General features: G+C 44.4%; 1 protein-coding gene across 1 annotated transcript in view; it reads right to left on the bottom strand.

Annotated features, from left to right (window-relative positions):
* Positions 1-19,501, bottom strand: part of LOC147440130 (mitochondrial import receptor subunit TOM9-2-like) — a 51,987-nt gene extending 32,486 nt beyond the window's left edge. The window contains exon 1 of the mRNA XM_086484490.1: positions 19,110-19,501. Within this exon, the coding sequence (XP_086340616.1) occupies positions 19,114-19,455 (342 nt within the window). The 5' untranslated portion in view covers positions 19,456-19,501 and the 3' untranslated portion in view covers positions 19,110-19,113. The remainder of the gene's footprint in view (positions 1-19,109) is intronic.
* Positions 19,502-19,746: the final 245 nt, after the last annotated feature.

Raw genomic sequence — 19,746 nt, 5'->3', positions numbered from 1 at the left:
TGGATATCCTACCTGGGATAACTGAGTCGGACAATGTGGATTGGGTCCATCTAGCATCAACCATAGACACTTGGGGAAATAGAGGGACGACCTGGGTAACACCTGAGGGGGATGAAATGCCTATACCCTTAAATATGCTACAAGCAATGCATATCGCTTCTGACAAGACTCATCCTAATGTAACGAAGAAAACATACAAGTGGGGTCCCTAAAGCTTCTTTAGTGACCATATCTAGTGCTAAAAAACAGAAGCCTTGTAAGAAACGTACCACTCGCTCCAAGAAAAGTAAGAAAATGTTGCGATGGATCCCTAAACGACTATTGGAAGCCCAAGGCTACTATCAAGGAAATGATCAAATCTGGGTGCCGAAACGTAGATTGTGCTCTTACCTATCACCTGACCCAAGTGAGCCCCATCCCGTAGCTCCAAAACGAATCAATGATCGTGGAAAGAAAAAAATCACAGAATGCTACACACCCGCTCCCGAGCTAGTTTGGGTACCAAAGAAAGAACGATTTGTTCCACCTAGCTCAGGAAGGGGGGAGTCCCATGAAGCTTCTAGCTCCTCATGTAATACATCCATAGAGGTAAAAGCTTCTACACAGCCTCCATCTATAGTAGTGGACCTCCATGAAGCTACAAAAGAATCCACACCTCCCAGTGTTCAAGAATCACCTGATGAACCACTTCAAGTTCGATCCTGGGAGAGTACCTTACCACCCTTGCAACTTGACGAGACACCTAGGGTAATAGAAAACTACTGGAAAAAATCCTCACCTATTACCAACTGGAACAATTGGTTTCAAAGGGTGACAAGCTCATTTCAAACGGTATGATCTACCCAAGGAAGGGGAGAGTGTTTGTGGATATCCATCATTCACTTGTTTCCCTCTCAACCTTTTTTCCTGACCTCTATATCTCCCAATCTTAGGGAATGTACATATAAAGCTTTATACTCACAAAAAACAAAAAAATAAAGAGCAAGAGCAATTAGCAAATAAGTATGCACAATAAAAGTCAAGACATTGACTCAGACCTGCACATGTCACAATTGGTACAGTGAAACAGAAACCTATGCCATAAAACACCTTCGATCCTCATCACTTGAGTGATGGAGGGTAGGTAAGATTAGTACGATAGGAGTGTTTCTGTTTTAGAGTTGAGTGATTAGCAAAGTTCTCTTTTCCCACTGATGTGCCTCCTGGAGGTATTCCTTTTGTTTCCTAGTGTGTACAGGAGCGTGTTGCTATTGATAGGATTTGGACCTTCATGGAACCTTTCTCTCGTTCACACTTCAAATCAAGCGCGACCATCAACATAAACAGGTGTTTCTTGTCCATTAGCATTGCCCTTATCTTTTTGCATCCATGTTTGTCTGCTTTGATTGTGATTGGTAGCATAATACTCAGCGCATTGGCTTAGTATCAAACATTTAATTCAATGTAATGTTTTGTCATAATCACTTGTCTAGGTTTAAAAATCAAGCAGTCCGACTAAGCTAGTTTGACCAAGCTAGGTATTAGAAATCTTCTCTTAATACCATGGGGAATGCCTTCCTAATAAGCAATGGTTACTTAGGTTCTTAATCCGATTTAGGCAGCATTGTATGAAATGTACTAGGGCTTTCTAGTGGGCTTAACCCTATTGACCTTTAGCTTAAGTATTATAAAGGGAGTTTACTAATGTGATGAGCCTGGGGAGTGTAACAGTGTTATATGACCCCCCAAAGTTCCAAAATTAAAATGCTGAAAATGAACAAACAAAAAATCAAAGTGCCACAATGTAAAATTTTAAGCTGGAAGAGAAATCCCTGCTTAAATTGGTACTTCACTCACATGTATCGCCTATGGTACTAGAGCCATAGAGGTTCCCAGTGTGGGCGCTTTTCCTTGAAAAGCAAAAAACCCAAGGCATACAAAATAAGCACACACATCATAATTGAATCAATGTGAAAAGACCTTGGGGGGTCAAAGAAAAAGTAATCAGTCAGGCGATGATTTCATGAGAAATTCCTTTTATGGTAGCTTAACTACAAGGTTTTCTAGATATAGCCTCTAGTCAGCCCTCGAACATGAATACTTGGCTCTCGCGATTAAACAACTTAATTGACCACAGAAAATTAAGAAGCTTACCCATGGTATTAATATTCGATCTCTAGTGCCTTTCGACCGTTAAATTAGCGACCCCAGACTTGTTTAATTTTTTACCTTTACATCTGTTTATGCATTTGATTACATTGCAATTTAATGTTCATTGCTACCAAATTGTTTGAAATTCTTTGACCAATCAATTTGTCTACCTAAACTGCATATGCTTTTTAAGAGAATGCAATTACTGTGCCAATGTTGTTTGATTTTGCAGTGACTGAAGAAGGCTAAGGACATTCATCTCAAATGCTCTTCCACCTCGACGAACCAGCTTCAACTCAATAGATTCCGAGGACGGAATCTACATCAAGAAGGGGGGCATGTTAACCCTCACGGCTCACGGACACCCCATCACCTACGATGGACGCGTATTATGTATTTGGTAGAGTCAGGTACCGGGCTTGTCGGACCAATAGGGAAAGGTAGAGTGATCGCCGATGAGAGGCGCACTCTAACTGGGACATTCAAGGGATTAGTTGGTTAAGCATGGACGCCCAAGTGTGAATGGGGTGAACTCATATAAAAGCCAACTAAACCTAATTTTTACTCATTCTCTCATTTGTGCAATAGAAGAGTGCTCTTGCTCCATCTCCATCTTCTTCTTCTTCACCTCCTCGTGTGTGTGTGTGTGTGTGAGAGAGAGAGAGAGAGGGAGAGTGTGTGTGCGATCGAGCATTACGAAGGCACGACGGCGGCGAAGCGGTTGAGCGCGGCACGACTGCAGCTTCTTCTTCATCGCGGCGAGGAATCCACCACGAAGGCGAGCGTAGAGCGGTGAGTGACACATCCTTTGCTCTCTTGAGCTTGCTAGTTTAGGCTTGTTGTGTGCTTGGAGCCGTTTGTGGCTCGCACACGGTGTATTGGCAAGTCCCTTGCTTCGACAGTGCGGCAAGGAGCGCACAGGCAGCAATTTCAATAAGCCTTGCATCGATTCACACTCGCTTGGATCAAATGCAAATGCAAACCTCTTCCCGGAGTCATATTATTACTTCTCGAACTACAAATATTGCTTCTCCACCATCTTCTTCCGACGCTTCAATGGTCGACCTGGAAGAACCACTCAAATCAAAGCCTTCGAAACTTAAATTTTCTCACCCAAAGCATGGTTTCTCAGAGACAACTAGACACAAAGTACCTTCATGTGAGCAGCAAAAGTCTCAACATGAATATTCTTGGAAATGTTACAATTCTAAGCAACCTACTTCTTATCGGAATCGTCAACAACAGAAGCAGCAATATGAAGCTTCCAAAGAATCATCAACAATATCAAGATGGGCTTTACTTAGTGGCACATATATCCGACCCTAGTCAAGTACTCGGTCGTGAATGCCGCGACGCTGGACAAGTTCCCCCTCGCGAGCCATGCCCTATATTTAAGTCTTTCTTATCTGATGGTGGTACAATCGAAGATTTGTTGATCCTTTCCTTGTGCAAGAGGATCCTTCAGAGGTCTAAGAGGCAACAACTCCCTCGACCTCCCCCTTGTCAATTGGAAGCCTTAATACCCACTGAAACAGCTGAAGATTCAAAAGATTCCAGTTCTTGTGTGACAACGGACAAGCACATAAACCCTTTTATGGCCGTGATCCAAGCAGAAAAAGTCGCCTCATCACCGCCCTTGCAAAATAAAGTCTTTTTCTCTGAACAGATACCAAATGCAGTGGTGAATGATAATCCTTCAAACTTGAAGACTCGAGTCCTTACCTTAAGCGGTGCAAAGGATAAAGCAGATACAGACTCTTGCAACACGACTTTAGTCGCTGCAAATGAATCTTTGGACACAACTTGTTCTATTGATAAACCTTTACAGATGGATATACCTCCAAACACTACTCTGTCTCAATCTACGACATCCCTTCACGAGGATTTTACTATTCCAAATAAACCAATGGAATACCTTACAAATTTCCAACCGGTGGTCATCACTCAACAGAAAACTCAAGTCAATTTACCAATAATTTCACTCGAAGCAAATACAGATTCAATCTTTTATTGAACAAAGCTCGAAGTTACAAATGACTTTGACAAAGGGACTTATCAAGTTGCAGATACGATCAGTTTTCAATTTGGCAAAATAGTCATGATCAATAACAGTGCCATGACATGGGACTTAACAGAAAGAGCTTTGGATGCAGAAGCACAACAACAATACATTTCCTTCTCCCAGAGTTTCTACAACTACCCTAGGTTTTATTTAAAGAGGGAGGAAATGTCACGATTGTGGCTCTGTTGCAGTATTACATACACTCCTAGTTACAGATACGCAAAGTGCCATGCCAAAGAGAACCCCTGCGCTTGGATAGTCACGACCCTTCGCCCAAGAGACGTGCCTCTTCACCAAAAGCCACACTCCTTCGATGACTGGTCACACCCCTTCGCTTTACGGGTGCGACTCTTCGCCCAATGGTTGCAGCTCTTCGCCGAAAGGATGAGTCTTTACGTCTAAAGTCATGTCTCTTCACCAAGAGAGGTGTCTTTTCATTTGTCTCTTAGTCTCCTATATAAGGAGCCTATTGTACTCAGTTTCAAGCGATCATCAATCAATCAACACAAAGTCTTCTGAGTCTTGTTTCTGAGTTCAGTTTAAGTTTCCTAAGTCTTAATCATGAGTTTAAGTACTTAATTAAGGATTAATACCTAGAATCCTTACAGACTCTCTTGTCGAAAGAGCCCGCTTGGAGGTTCACAAGACATCTCCTTTCGAGGTGTCGGGCTTCGCTCCCGGTATGGACTCTCTCAGTATACGAGAGTGCCTTTGTCACATGACACATCCAACCCTATGTGTCCGTGGACAAGCTACAGCATGACCAAGGTTCAATCAGTCAAGTCTAGAATAGGAAGTGATCTGGCACTTTTGTGAGTCTGTTCACAGACCATGCATGACCAGTCACTTAGATTAGATGCATATTCTCCGATTGCACACAGCATGATCATAAGCATTCCCATTAGAATCCATCAAGGGAATTTTCCAATGCATTAAACCTATTTTCCCTATTTTTGACATTTTTCACTTATTATTTTAAGTGACTTTTGTTGGGAACTGAGTAGGGCAAATTGGGTAAGATAATATTTAAGCAAACCTAGGCTAGCACTATTTGGCAGGAGAGCAAGGAGAACACGGGCCAAGGGAAGCAGATTCCCCCTCTCTCTCTCAAGCAAGACTCCCCCTTCTTGGTGGCGATTTTCCCCAGCAAGACCCACGACCTACACCACACTCCCCCTAGCGTTTTCAGCCATTAGCCTCATTGCCATAGCCTCAATCTGCAACGTTTTTCAACCAGCAAATTCAGCAAGACATAGTCTCCACAGCCAGCATTTTAAGCTTCAGCAAATCAGCGTTTTAGACCAACAACATCAGCGTTTTTGGAAGTCTAAGAAGGCCAACAAATCAGCGTTTTCAAGGCAGCAGGAAAGCACTGAATTACAGCAGTAAAGCAGCGTTTTCATGCTACAGCAGGCTGCGTTTTTGCATCAGCAAATTTCAGCCTCCTTGGCGTTTTTGGACAGCAGTACCACAGGTTATCGAAATACACAGTTTTCACCCTTAGCATCGTCCTCGTCGTCCACTCCGTCGACATCGACATAGCCTTAGACTTGCATTTAGCCATTGTACCAGATTGTGCAATCAATAGTCGTATTCTCTTCTCTATCTCTCAGTGTCATGCATTTTCCATTCACAGTGTCCATTCACTTTGTTTGTGTCCATTGCACTCTCTCATTAAGAACGGAAGGCTCTCCCTTCCATAAGTAAAAGGAACCTTGAGCACAGTTTGGAGCACTCATCTTGAGCAAAGTTCAACATTCATTCCGCTGCACCTTACAGCCTTGATGTGTTATCCACTGTTCAACAAGCGTCCTTCCGCTGAAAATTTGTAGTGTCTCCTCTTTCAAGATGTGATATGATTCTAGGCATTCGATGGTTTTGTGAGCATAATCCTCTCATTGATCCGAGGAAGTTCCAAGCAATCATTTCTTATGAAGACTAAAGTTATTCATGATCAACTATCAACTATGAAGAGTGCACTGACGAGTACCCAGTTAGCTGCTTTGGTTCTCATGAAGTTGCCTCAAGAGTATGAAACAGTGGCTAGGACACTACAGCTACAAGTCACGAAGGAAAAGCTGGAATTTGATGATCTTAACTCTTTTCTCATTGAGGAGGAAGCCGTGTTGGTAACTCAAGGCAAAATTCAGATTTTTGAGACAATGGAAGCACATGGTGAAGCACTTGCTGCTTCGGATTCCAGAAAGAGGACAAAGTACCCTTGTTACTAATGTGGAAAGCGAGGTCATTTGGCCAAGGATTGCAAATCCAAAGTCAAAGACAAAAATTCTACAAAGGACAAAGGTAAAAGCAAGCAACAGGAGGAAAGCAATGATAGCGACTGAGGGAAGGACAAAAAGAAGGCTGCTGGTGTGGTGGTGACTACACTAGCACGGACTCTCGCCTTCTAGTCACATGCAAACCGGTGTCACCACTAGCTTCAGCCAGAAAGAGGCTTGTGAGTGGCAAAGAGGGGCAACCACATGCTCCCTATAATTAATTTGGACCCTTGTGTTGGAGTTCAAGTTATTGGTGTTTGGACCCGTAGGTCGGAGTTCAATGCACATGCATATGGTAGGGAACCAATCAGACGTCTAAAACACTATGGATGGGCTAGCCAATTCATTGTTGTTGATAAGATTATGGACAAGATGTGTTCCAACAGTTCATTATCTTGGAGTTATTATATTTTGGACGTGATGTGATCACAGTTCACGAATGGGGATTATTAGATGTAGTATGGCCTACAGTTCAAAGTTTCTACAAAGGCAACCGATGCTCAAGATGGCATTACTTTCAAGTACAAAGTTGAGGAGAGCAACCCCGAGGTGTATCCGGTATTCCGGCTAGTGCTGGGGTGTCCATGGTAGCTTCTTCATCGACTTGGTCTCACTATTGATGTCCACTGTGAGCTGCAGAGAGGGTGTTAAAGTTTAGACATCTCAAGTGAAGTGCTCGATGTGATCCCATTCTTTAGTTTGGCTTTTAGGTATTTATTTTACTTATTTGTCAAAGTCTTGGGTAGGGCAATTTACTGAGGGTGCTATATAAGCAACCCCTTGCCTCCATTGTATACACATTCAGTTATTCATTGCCAAGGTAGGGCAATTTACTGAGGGTGCTATATAAGCAACCCCTTGCCTCCATTGTATACACATTCAGTTATTCATTGCCAAGGTTGATTGGTTCAGGAGACTCTCTCTCTCGTGCTCACTCCCCTTGGTCTCTACGCTTCCGCATCGTCGACTTTGACACTTTATGCGTTCCCTTTCCAAAGGCATGCCGTATTGTACGATGCACATGATTCACTCGTGAATGAGCACGGATGTGACAAATAAGTAAAACAAATAAATGAAGCCAAAATAAATATTGGGGTCACATAGGACCGTTCACTTGAGATGCCGTAACTTTAACACCCTCTCTGCAGATTATAGTGGACATAAATAGTGAGACCAAGTCGATGAAGAAGCTACGATGGACACCCTAGAAGAGGCCTCCAATTGGGTACACCTTCGTATTGCTACCCTCAACTTTTTACCTTGGAAGAATGCCGTCTTGAGCATCAATTGCCTTCTAGAAAATTGAACTATAGACACACTATGTCCAAGAATCCCCATTCATGAACTATGAACACATCACGTCCAAACTTTCCAAACAATGAGCTTTGAAACACATCCTCTCCATAATCCGGTCAACAACAATGGATTGGTGCACTCATGTGCTTTAGATACGTCTGATTGGTTCCTTGTCTGATGCAAGTGCCTTGGACTCCAACCCACAGGTTCAAACACCGATAACTTAACTCCAACACATGGGTTCAAATCATTTGTAGGAAGCTTCATTTTGCTCCTCTGCCACTCACAAGCGTCATTTTGCTTCGAAAGGATGAGATGGCTACACAATGATCTAGGTGCATCAAGAGTTATGAAGGGGATGAGATGGCTAGATTAAATAACTGAAACATAGAGTTCACTGTGAACTACGTGTGTCATTTTGTGAATTGCATGCAATGTGGATGTACTGTCTGAGAATGGTCATGGCCATGGTTTGCTTGAGTGAAATGTGAAAAGAAAGGATATAAATCTGATTTAAGAGATCACGATATCCGTGAAAAGATCTGCACAGTTTGGATGTGACTGCTAAATGGTTACAATAATCATGATTTGTATCTGAAACCCTCCACAAAAATGTGATTGAACAGTTTGTCTTGGTAGAAGTGCTAGATGTGTGGAGTCTAGAGCATGGGTACATAGAGTCGATGTCTACTGAAAAAAGTTTTTGTCTATTGACTGTGTTGCAACTGTAGCGGATGTGAATGTTGAACTTTGCTCAAGAATCAAGATGAGTGCTCCGAACTATGCTCAAGGGTTCCTTTTACTTACGGAAGGGAGAGCCTTCTGTTCCTTTAGTGAGAGAGTGCAATGGACACAAACAAATTGGTTAAACACTGTGAATGAAGGTGTTGAGACTGAGAGATAGAGAGAGAAGAATACAACACCAGAATGTTGTCAAACCCTCCTCCGAAGGCCCCACTCTCTATGGCAAGAGCGGTGTACTATTGATTCCACAAATCTCTACAATGCTTTGGACTTGCCGACGATGTCGACGACGATGAGGACGACGACGAGACACGCTGAAATCTGAAAACGCTAATGGCTGAAAACTGCAAATCTTGTATCTGCTGAATTCTGACTCTATGTCGGTGACGACAGCGATGGCGACGATGCAACGACGACGCGTTGAAAACGCAGATGCTGAAATCTGCGTTTTCCGGGCTGAATCTGCAAACTTCGATGAATCTGACCGTACGGTGAGAATCTGCTGCGGAAAGGTGAGATCTGCGAGGTTTGGGGGCTGTGGTACGGTGTCTGAATGCTGAAAACTGGAAACGCTGAGGCTATGGACTGAGGCTATGGGCTGATCTAGCGCGATGAATCTGCAAAATGCCGAGGCTGATCTGCAAACCAAAAACGCTAGGGCTGAATTACAGACGAAGTGCCAAACCGTTCATCAAACACACGCAAACGATGGGGTAGAATCGTGACTTTCTAATCTAAATCAATCAACTGTGGCAAAACACAATGGAAATGCCGATGCTTGATGTTCAATCCTTCTTGTGCTCTTTCGGATACTGTGTCATGCCAAGGAAAGAGACATGGAATGTGAATTCCTTGGGTGCAAACATTTCATCTTTTCATGAGTAATCCGCATATATTCGTGCTCATTCATGAATGAATTGTGTTCATCTTACAATATGTCATGCCTATTAAAAGGGATCACATAAGGACGATGACTAAAATACAAGAAAGCATCACGAATGAAACACTCGAACAATGCGTGCTCACTAATCATTCGAACACATAATACTTCCTCTGGGGGTTCTTTGGACCTCGACTCGAGAGCCAAGATCGGTTCTTCGTGATTGATCGAATCTGCAACGAGGTTAGCTTCGCTAGAAAAAGCATCAACTAAACCATCATCCTTGTGAACAATCACATCTTTTTCTCGCAAATCATCATGCTTGTGAGTAATCACATCTTGATCATGCAAATCATCATGCTTATCATTATCATGCAAATCATGTGTGTCATGCTTTGGAAAAGAAGAGACTTAGAGAGTCTCCTTTTCCGGATTCTTTGCAATCTTCGCCTGCACATTAGAAATGAGAGATGAAGAATGAACAACTTGCTCTCCACGAATGACAAGGAGAGAGTCACTTTTGGCATTGAAAGTGAACGTATTTTCCGCCCAATCAATATGAGGGCTATGCTCACAAAACCATTGAATGCCCAAAAGCATATCACGTCCTTAAAGAGGAGAGACTACAAATTTTCTGCGGAAGGACACTTATGGAACAAGGAACAAAACATCAAGGCACTCTTGCGTGATGAGAGAGTCCATACCAAGAGAGAAGCCTGACACCTCAAAAGAAGAGGTCTTGCGAACCTCAAAGCGGGCTCTTTCGACAAGAGAGTCACTAATCAAATCATGCATATTGCCTGGGTCAAACAATATGACAAAACACTGACCCTTCACATGACCATAACACTTAATGAGACTCATCAATGGGAGGATCATGAGAGACGGGTCACACTCATGTTCTCATTTATTGCATTGACAGAGGAAGTGGGTTATGTGGGTTCTTTAGAGTCATTATGTTAGGTGCAACGGAATGAATGTTTGCGCTTTGCTCCAGATGTGTGCTCCGAACTATGCTCAAGGTTCCTTTTAGTTCTTATGGAAGGGAGAGCCTTCCGTTCTTAATGGAAAGTGCTATGATCACAACAAAGTGAATGGACACTGTGTGTGCAAGTGTATGAGACTGAGAGATAAAGAGAGAAGAGAGATACGACACCAGAGACATTGTAAAACCCTCCTCCGAAGGCCCCACTCACGTCGGCAAGAGTGGTCTACTTATGATTGCACAATCTGGTACAAATGGTATGCATGAGACTGATGCAAGTCTAGGCTATGTCAACGATGACGACGGTGATGACGAAGTCAACCTAAGGACTGAAATCTACAATCTTTCTACTGCTGTCCAAAAACGCTATGGGTTGAAATCTGCAAATCTTCTATCTACTGAATTCTGACTCTATGTCGATGACGACGATGCGACGATGACGCGCTGAAAACGCAGATGCTGAAATCTGCGTTTTCCGGGCTGAAACTGTAAACCTTGCGAAAACTGACCGTGCGGCGAGGAACTGCTGCGGGAAGGTGAGATCTGCGAGGTTCGGGACTTGATCTGCGAAGTCTAACTGCCTGAGATAGATCTGTAAACGCTGAGGTTGCTGGCAGATGCAAAAACGCTAGGGCTGAAAATGGTGTTTCTGTCGCCGAGGTTCTGCAAATGCAAAAACGCTAGGCTGATCTGTTGTGGTCTTGTCGCCGGGGATCTGCAAGGGCAAAACGCTGGCTGATCTACTGTGTCTTGTCCAAAAACGCTAGCCAAGTTGTTGTGGAGCAAAAACGCTAGAAGTCCTTGGGGTCCTGCTGAGAAGGTGTCTGTTGAGCATGTGCTCCTGTTGCCTCTTCTGCCAGAAAGTGCTAACTTGGGTTTGCTTATATATTAACTTAGCAAAATTGCCCTACCTACTTTTGTTGGAAAGTCACTTAAAAATAATAAGTGAAAAATACCAAAAATAGGAAAAATAGGCTAAATGCACTGGAAAATTCCCCTGACTGAATCTGATGGATTCTGAAGGGAATACTGATGATCATGTTGTGTGCAACCAGAGGATATGCATCTATACTAAGTGATTGAGCATGCACGGTCTACGAATAGACTCACAAAAGTACCAGATCACTTCTAATCTACACTGATTGGACTAATTGAACCCTGATCATGTAGCTTGTCCACAGACACAAAGGGTTGGATGTGTCACGTGACACATTAGATTCAAGCTTAGGACATATCCTTTTTACGTGACCCTTGATGTGACAATGAAAACAACGACCTTCCTTAGAATAAATGCTTTGTTCTTCCGACATGATGTATCCTCCTAAAATGCCTTGTTCTGCCTTTTCATCTGGAGTGAGCTTAGGTCTAGCAATTGTGTTAGCTTTACCCTTAGGTTCATTTGGAGAGTTCTTTTCTAAGAGACTATTGGAAAATTGGTTAGAAGAGTTACCGTTCTTACCAATCTTACCGTTCTGAGGGTTATGAGAAGTCTGAGAGGTACTTATGGAAGTCTTGTTTTCCTTATGCTTTCCCTTGTTGTCCTTCATCTCTTATGCGAGAGAAAACGCTACCGCCTTGTTGAGATCGATTGGATCAAGTACCTCGACATCAAACTTGATATACTCGTCCAATACATAAAGGAATGCCTCTTTGCGCTCAACATCCGATTTGCATTATTGAGTGCCGAGCTGCAAAACACGATTAGAAAAAAACATGACTGGTATACCATTTTGCATGAGACCACGCCAATCATCCTTCAATCGTGCGCGGTGTTGGGGTGGCATAAATCGCGCCTTAAGCTTGTCTTGGAAGTCGATCCAATTGAAGGAAAGGGCCGTGCCTTCCTCGGCTTCCTCTAGGTGCGCGGTCAACTGTGCCTCTTGCCATGCGTGGTACCAATTAATGGCATCACCGGCAAGATACATAGTTGCCGTCAAAACCTTGTTATTTCCTCTCTTCTTAGTTGTCGCAAAATAAGCATTAGATTGATGCAGCCAAGAATGAATAATCGTAGCATCCATCTTACCATCACACTTACTAAATGTGATCTTCTCTGTGACGAGGTTGTTGGAGTTCGAATCTCGGCTTGCGCCACTTGATAAACTATCAACGTCTTTGGTCGGCTCGGGTTTCAAGGTGAGAGCCTGTCAGACCAACTCTTGCATGCGTAGGTCTCTCTGCACCTCACGCTCTGCCTCCAAGGCCGCTCGTCTGTCTTCGGCCGCCAAGCACGCTTGCTCACGCTCAAGCTCAATAGCTGACTGTCTTGTTTCAAGCCGCCAAGCGCGCTTGCTCACGCTCACGCTCAATAGCTGCTTTTCTTTCTTTTCCTTCATCGCGCTCGCTTCTTAAGGCAACGCGAACCGCTTCTTGTCGTGCCATCATATCCATCATCAACTTGACCAAAGCCTCCATAGGATTTGGTGCAAACCGTGGCGTAGATGGGGAAGGGGGAGTGTCACGTGACACATCCAACCCTATGTGTCCGTGGACAAGCTACACCATAACAGGACAAGCTACACCATAACAGGGTTTCCGTCAAGTCCAGTCAGTCTAGATTAGAAGTGATCTAGCACTTTTGTGAGTCTATTCGTAGACCGTGCATGCCCAATCACTTGGTATAGATGCATATCCTCTGGTTGCACACAGAATGATCATCAGAATCCATTAGAATCAGTTAGGAAAATTTTCCAGTACATTTAGCCTATTTTCCCTATTTTTGACATTTTTCACTTATTATTTTTAAGTGACTTCCCAACAAAAGTAGGTAGGGCAATTCTGCTAAGAAAATATATAAGCAAATCAAAGCTAGCACTCTTTGGCAGATGAGCAAGGAGCACAACAGGCCCCAGGCAGCAGCACTCCCTCTCTCTCAACAAGACCTCTCCAAGCTTCCCTTGGCGAGCCCCTCTTCCATCAGCCTAGCGTTTTTGGACATCGTCACCACCTCCCCCAAGCTGGCGTTTTCAGCTTTGCAATCATCGCCCACATGCCCAGATCCCTAGCGTTTTTACTAACGCTATCAAGAGCTACCAGCGTTTTCCATTTTCAGCCTCATGTGCAACAGATGGACCAGCGTTTTCAGTCATTAGGAAACCAACAGATTCAGCCCTAGATGCATGCAAGAGATTGTCATTTTCAGCCTTCAAAAACGCAGCCAAAACAGCGTTTTCAGCAGCCCCGAATCAGTCCCAGATTTCAGCCATAGTGTTTTTATCGACAGCAGATAGAAGACCGCAGATTTCAGCCCTTAAGTCGTCGTCGCCATCCCCGTCGTCGTCATCGGCATAGTCCCAAGTTGCATCAGTTTCCATGCATCATCATTGTACCACTTTGTGCAATCAATAGTAGACCATTCTCGCCGACGAGATTGGGGCCTTCGGAGGAGGGTTTTACGTCTCTGGTGTCGTATCTCTCTTCTCTCTCTATCTCTCAGTCTCATACATTTGCACGCACAATGTCCATTCACTTTGTTTGTGATCATAGCACACTCTCATTAAGAACGGAAGGCTCTACCTTCCATAAGAACAAAAAGGAACCTTGAGCACAGTTCGGAGCACTCATCTTGAGCAAAGCGCAAACATTCATTCCGCTGCACCTAACAGGGAGGGTCAAAAAAACCTCCTGGTGGGGAAAATTCTTCTTCACCTTCTTCATGCTCATCACCTTCATGCAAAGTATCCATTCCGCTTCGGGTGATAGTCAGAGTCATGACCATACACTGAAGTCGTGGGTTCTTAAGTTCACGAGGAACTTGGGTTCTTGTGGGTCTTGGGTCTTGGGTTCTTGGGTTCTTAAGGTTCTTGAGGGTCTTGAGGGTTTTGAGGTTCTTGAGGGTCTTGAGGTTCTTCTTTAGCTTGCAATCTGTGTTAGAGAAGGATCTTATCTTCACCCGAGTTCTTCTCTTTTCCGCGGGTGCACCCCTTAGCGGCCTTGCGCTCACACCAAGGTTGCTTTTTCCCACCTGACGTCGATTGGCCGGCCGCTAAGTACATTGTCCGCTCCCCATGAGTGAAAAGAAGCACAAGGGGAGGCTGGACAAGCCCTTCTTTCTTAAGATTCCTGCCACTCTTCAAAAACACGATTAGGAATCGACACGCCCAAGAGGACTTGGGTTACGTGCGACCACAACAAAAAGAATTCTTGTAGTTCTTTCCTTGAGTGATACAGAACACTGCCAAAGCTCTGATATGTAAGGTGCAACGGATGTGAATATTGAACTTTGCTCAAAATGATTGCTCCAAACTGTGCTCAAGGGCTCCTTTTACTTACGGAAGGAAGAGCCTTCTGTTCCTTTAGTGAGAGAGTTCAATGGACACAAACAAAGTGGTTAAACATTGTGAATGAAGGTGTTGAGACTAAGAGAGAGAGAGAGAGAAGAATACGACACTAGAATGTTGTCAAACCCTCCTCCGAAGGCCCCAATCTCTATGGCGAGAGCGGTCTACTATTGATTACACAAATCTCTACAATGATTTGGACTTGCCGACGATGTCGACGACGACGAGACGGACTGAAATTTGGTCTTCTTGCCGGGGGAAGGGGGGGGGTCTTGCTTGAGAAGGTGCACTGCTGGATATCAAGTCCCTGCTACCTCTTCTGCCCAAAAGTGCTAGCACTAGGTTTACTTATATACTTGCTTGGTCAGTTTGCCCTACCCAGTTTCCCAACAAAAGTCACTTAAAAATAATAAGTAAAAATTGGCTAAAATAGGGAAAATAGGTCTATGCACTGTAAAAATGCTCCTAATGGGTTATAATGGAAATCTGATGATCATGTTGTGTGCAACCAAAGGATATGCATCTACTCTAAGTGCGTGGACATGCACGGTCTACGAACACTCACAAAAGTGCCAGAACACTTCCTAATCTAGGCTAACTGAACTGAATTGAACCCTTGCCATGAAGTAGCTTGTCCACGTACACATAAGGTTAGATGTGCACGTGACACTTTCAAGAGAGGGGAATGTCACAAAGTGAGGACGTGGCATGCCCAACTCGAAGGAAAATGGTCAAGAGGACAAGAAGAAACTGAAACCAGAAGTTTTTGTGGCTGAGGGGCCTAAAAAGGGGATTAGGACTTTAAAAACCTAACCCACCAACTTGAAAGAACTTATAAAGCACCGATCGAGGAGCCTAAAACCTAAAATTCAAAAGCTTGACATCTCGGGCTGATTTCCGTAAATCGCGTTGGCTGCCACGTTGCACTGTTGTGCGTATTTTCGTGTTTTGCGTTGGCTGTTCAAAGTAGCTTTTGACGCCAACTTTTGTGGATGCTCTTGGGTTTAAGAGCTTTTGAATCTCATGCTTTTGGAGCTCTGCTTTTGGGCATCCCTTGTAAGTTTATCAGTGCCCAGAGGGCCACTCTTCATAGTGCATCTGGACATGGGAGAGAGTGGACCCTCAAGGAGTTGTACCTTTGCGAAGCAATAATAAAAAGATACGAAAAGGGGCGCTAGTCTTTGGGGGCTGTGCGTCTTGGCTCAGAACTCCACCGTGCTCTCTCTCTCTCTCTCTCTCTCTCTCTCTCTCTCTCTCTCTCTCTCTCTCTCTCTCTCTGATTTTGCAGTTTCTGCGTGTGTTACTATTTATTTCTCGCTTGGAGTGTCCAAGCCTATAACAGATATGGTGATTGAAAAAATTGTGCTTTACTCATGGCTAGGGCTTTCCTGGGAGGAGTATTGAAAAAAAAATGGTTGCAATCTTGAGAACATTTACTTGTACTCTTGGAACCTTCAAGCGACGCACTCTGCAATCTGGAGAGCGTTTCGTTGTAAAAGGCCTCTAATCCAGAGTTACCGAGGAACGCCCCTACCAAGGCCTGGAACGCCGGAATGACGTTCCGGCCGACTGCAAGTGCCCGGAGCACCCCGAAATGGCAGGGCGTTCTAACAGACCTCGCATCACCGGAACGGCAGGGAGGAACAGGGCAGGAACGTCCCGGAACGACAACAATGGTAAGAAAGCATAAAGGGACAAATTTTGGGTGTGTGTTTCCTTATAAATTGCTCCCCCCTCACCCCTTTCCTTCACAAATGCAACAAGCCTCAAGGCTCTCTCCCTCTTCCTTGCTCTCAAGCTCTACCCTCGGGCTCGGACCTCAAGCTCTCAAGCTCTCTCTTGGGCTTGCCCTCAACTTTCAAAGCTTCAAGCTCTCTCCCATGGTCTCAAGAAGTGAAGCCTCTCTCAAGCTCTCTATCTCAAGCATGCACTGTGTCTGTTGTGAATGTACTATGACCACGCATCACCACACGATGCAATCAAGCCATAATAAGGTGGAATGGTCTTCAAATCATGTTTTTTGCGAGTATTAGAGTCAAAGGACTCTAATACTACTTGTATTCAAACACGACACTAATTCAAGGGGTTTTAGGCCCCTTGGCCAATATACACTTGATAAACTACCAACATCTTTGGCCGGCTCGGGTTTCAAGGTGAGAGCCTGTCGGACCAACTCTTGCATGCGTAGGTCTCTCTGCACCTCACGGTCTGCCTCCAAGGCCGCTCGTCTATCTTCGGCCGCCAAGCGTGCTTGCTCACGCTCAAGCTCAATAGCTGACTGTCTTGAATCGCCAAGCACGCTTGCTCACGCTCACGCTCAATAGCTGCCTTTCTTTTTGCTTTTCTTTCTTTTCGTTCATCGCGCTCGCTTCTTAAGGCAACGCGAATCGCTTCTTGTCGTGCCATCATGTCCATCATCGACTTGACCAAAGCCTCCATAGGATTTGGTGCAAACCGTGGCGTAGATGGGGAAGGAGGAGGGTCAAAAAAACCTCCTGGTGGGGAAAATTCTTCTTCGCCTTCTTCATGCTCATCACCTTCATGCAAAGTATCCATTCCGCTTCGGGTGATGACCATACACTCAAGTCGTGGGTTCTTAAGTTCACGAGGAACTTGGGTTCTTGTGGGTCTTGGGGTCTTGGGGTCTTGGGTTCTTGAGGTTCTTGAGGTTCTTCTTTAGCTTGCAATCTGTGCTAGAGAAGAATCTTCTCTTTACCCGAGTTCTTCTCTTTTCCGCGGGCGCACCCCTTTGCGGCCTTGCGCTCACACCAAGGTAGCTTTTTCCCACCTGACGTCGATCGGCCGGCCGCTAAGTGCACTGTCCGCTCTCCATGAGTGAAAAGAGGCACAAGGGGAGACTGGACAAGCCCTTCTTTCTTGGGATTCCTGCCACTCTTCAAAAACACGAATAGGAATCGACACGCCCAAGAGGACTTGGGTTACGTGTGACCACAACAAGCAAAAAAGAAATCTTGTGGTTCTTGTAGTTCTTTCCTTGAGTGATACAGAACACTCCCAAAGCTCTGATATGTAAGGTGCAATGGATGTGAATGTGGAACTTTGCTCAAAATGATTGCTCCAAACTGTGCTCAAGGTTCCTTTTACTTACGGAAGGGAGAGCCTTCCGTTCCTTTAGTGAGAGAGTTCAATGGACACAGACAAAGTGGTTAAACATTGTGAATGAAGGTGCTGAGACTGAGAGATAGAGAGAGAAGAATACGACACCAGAATGTTGTCAAACCCTCCGCTGAAGGCCCCACTCTCTATGGCGAGAGCGGTCTACTATTGATTACACAAATCTCTACAATGCTTTGGACTTGCCGACGATGAGAACGACGACGAGACGGGCTGAAATTCGAAAACGCTAATGGCTGAAAACTACAAATCTTGTATCTGCTGAATTCTGACTCTATCTGCGTGTGTTACTATTGATTTCTAATGTTGGTTTGAAGTGCTTAAAGTCTGTTCAATCTGCTCTCTTCACTTGGCACATGGTGCCATCCCGTCACAAAGAGATTGGGTCTTCAATTTGAAAGCAAGAGGGAACTTGAATGCAACAATTCGTGTCCGATACCTTTGCAAATTTTCAGCCAGCCAATTCGAGATTCTTGTGCAACAGAGGGGGCCTCAATTTCAACCAATGCAATTGCACTTGCTAAGGAGGTTGGAGATTCTCTCAAAGGGTGGTTGCTTGCAACCTTGGAACCCAGTTTGTACCTATCTGTGGAGGATTTCCTTGTGACATTAAAGTGTCTTCACAATGGCACCAAGGAAGGATGTTCAAAGAGTTCTCGTGCTATGGATGACAAAGAAAAAGAAAGAATTTGATGATTCTTTGGAGCGTTTGCGAAGGTCTGCTCATAACGAGGAATTGCAGGAGTTCTCTGAGAGGAAAGTTTTGGTTTTGCCATTGTTTCCACAAGATCAAAAGCTGGACACTCTTATCAATGATTGTTTTCTTTTTCTGAAACAGGTACCTAATGGAGAATCATTGATTTTAATCACTACTTGACATAAGGTCTCTCTACATATAACGTACACTTTTAGAGAGTCAATTTTACCTTCCTCTTTTACATAACCTACATGGCATGATAATCATAGTGGATTGCAATCTGATCTCTCTAACTCTCTCTCTCTCTCTCTCTCTCTCTCTCTCTCTCTCTCTCTCTCTCTCTCTCTCTCTCTCTCTCTCTCTCTCTCTCTCTCTCTCTCTCTCAATGTAAGATAAACAAGAATCGTGAGAACTTACACAGTCACTCTAAGGTCTCTCTACATATAACGTACAAGTCATAAACACTTTTAGAGAGTCAATTTTACCTTCCTCTTTTACATAACCTACATGGCATGATAATCATAGTGGATTGCAATCTGATCTCTCTCTCTCTCTCTCTCTCTCTCTCTCTCTCTCTCTCTCTCTCTCAATGTAAGATAAACAAGAATCGTGAGAACTTACACAGTCACGTCATCGCAGCAAGGCCAGGGGGTTGAGATGGGGCTCCAAGGAGACTGGCCTGGTGACCTTCAAGCTCAGCCAGCTGTGCTTCGCGATCCATCTCAATAATAAGGGGAACCACGAGAATGAGGAAGGTAGTACCGGCAATCCAAGCAGCTTTGCCCGTGCTCCACAGAAGCTTCTTGCTAAAGCGGGCTGTGTTAGAAGCAACACGTTTGCCCTTATGGAAGACCTCTGATTGTCGAACGGTGTTTCCGACTCTGGATAGCACCCCTTCGTTTCCTGCTGCTGCTGATGCGCTCAACTTCCTTCGGTTTCCCCCTGCGGTACTCTTCCCTCCCGCCATTCTTCGACCTCACTTCTAAACCCTCGGCTTCGGCTTGGAAAATAAAATAAGTGTACAACTTTTGGTGCTTACAAATGCGATTTGAAAATGGTCTCGTGGCGGGCCGGGAAAGCGGGCACTAATCTGTCACCTCTGCCCTTGTTCACAAGAGGCAAAGGCAATAGGGTAAAGGGGCCCAGGGTACCACTACAAGGACACTTGTTAGAAACAAATAAAGACCACAACAAGACATTTAAGAGACCAAAACAAGGTTACTAAAATGCGGCAAATTTTCCAAATTACAAATCCCAA

This window comes from Adiantum capillus-veneris, chromosome 16 (genome assembly GCF_014529385.1).
Source record: "Adiantum capillus-veneris isolate H3 chromosome 16, ASM1452938v2, whole genome shotgun sequence".
NCBI lineage: Eukaryota > Viridiplantae > Streptophyta > Polypodiopsida > Polypodiales > Pteridaceae > Adiantum > Adiantum capillus-veneris.
Note: the sequence above shows the minus strand (reverse complement) of the source record. Positions and strands in the feature narration are given on the sequence as shown.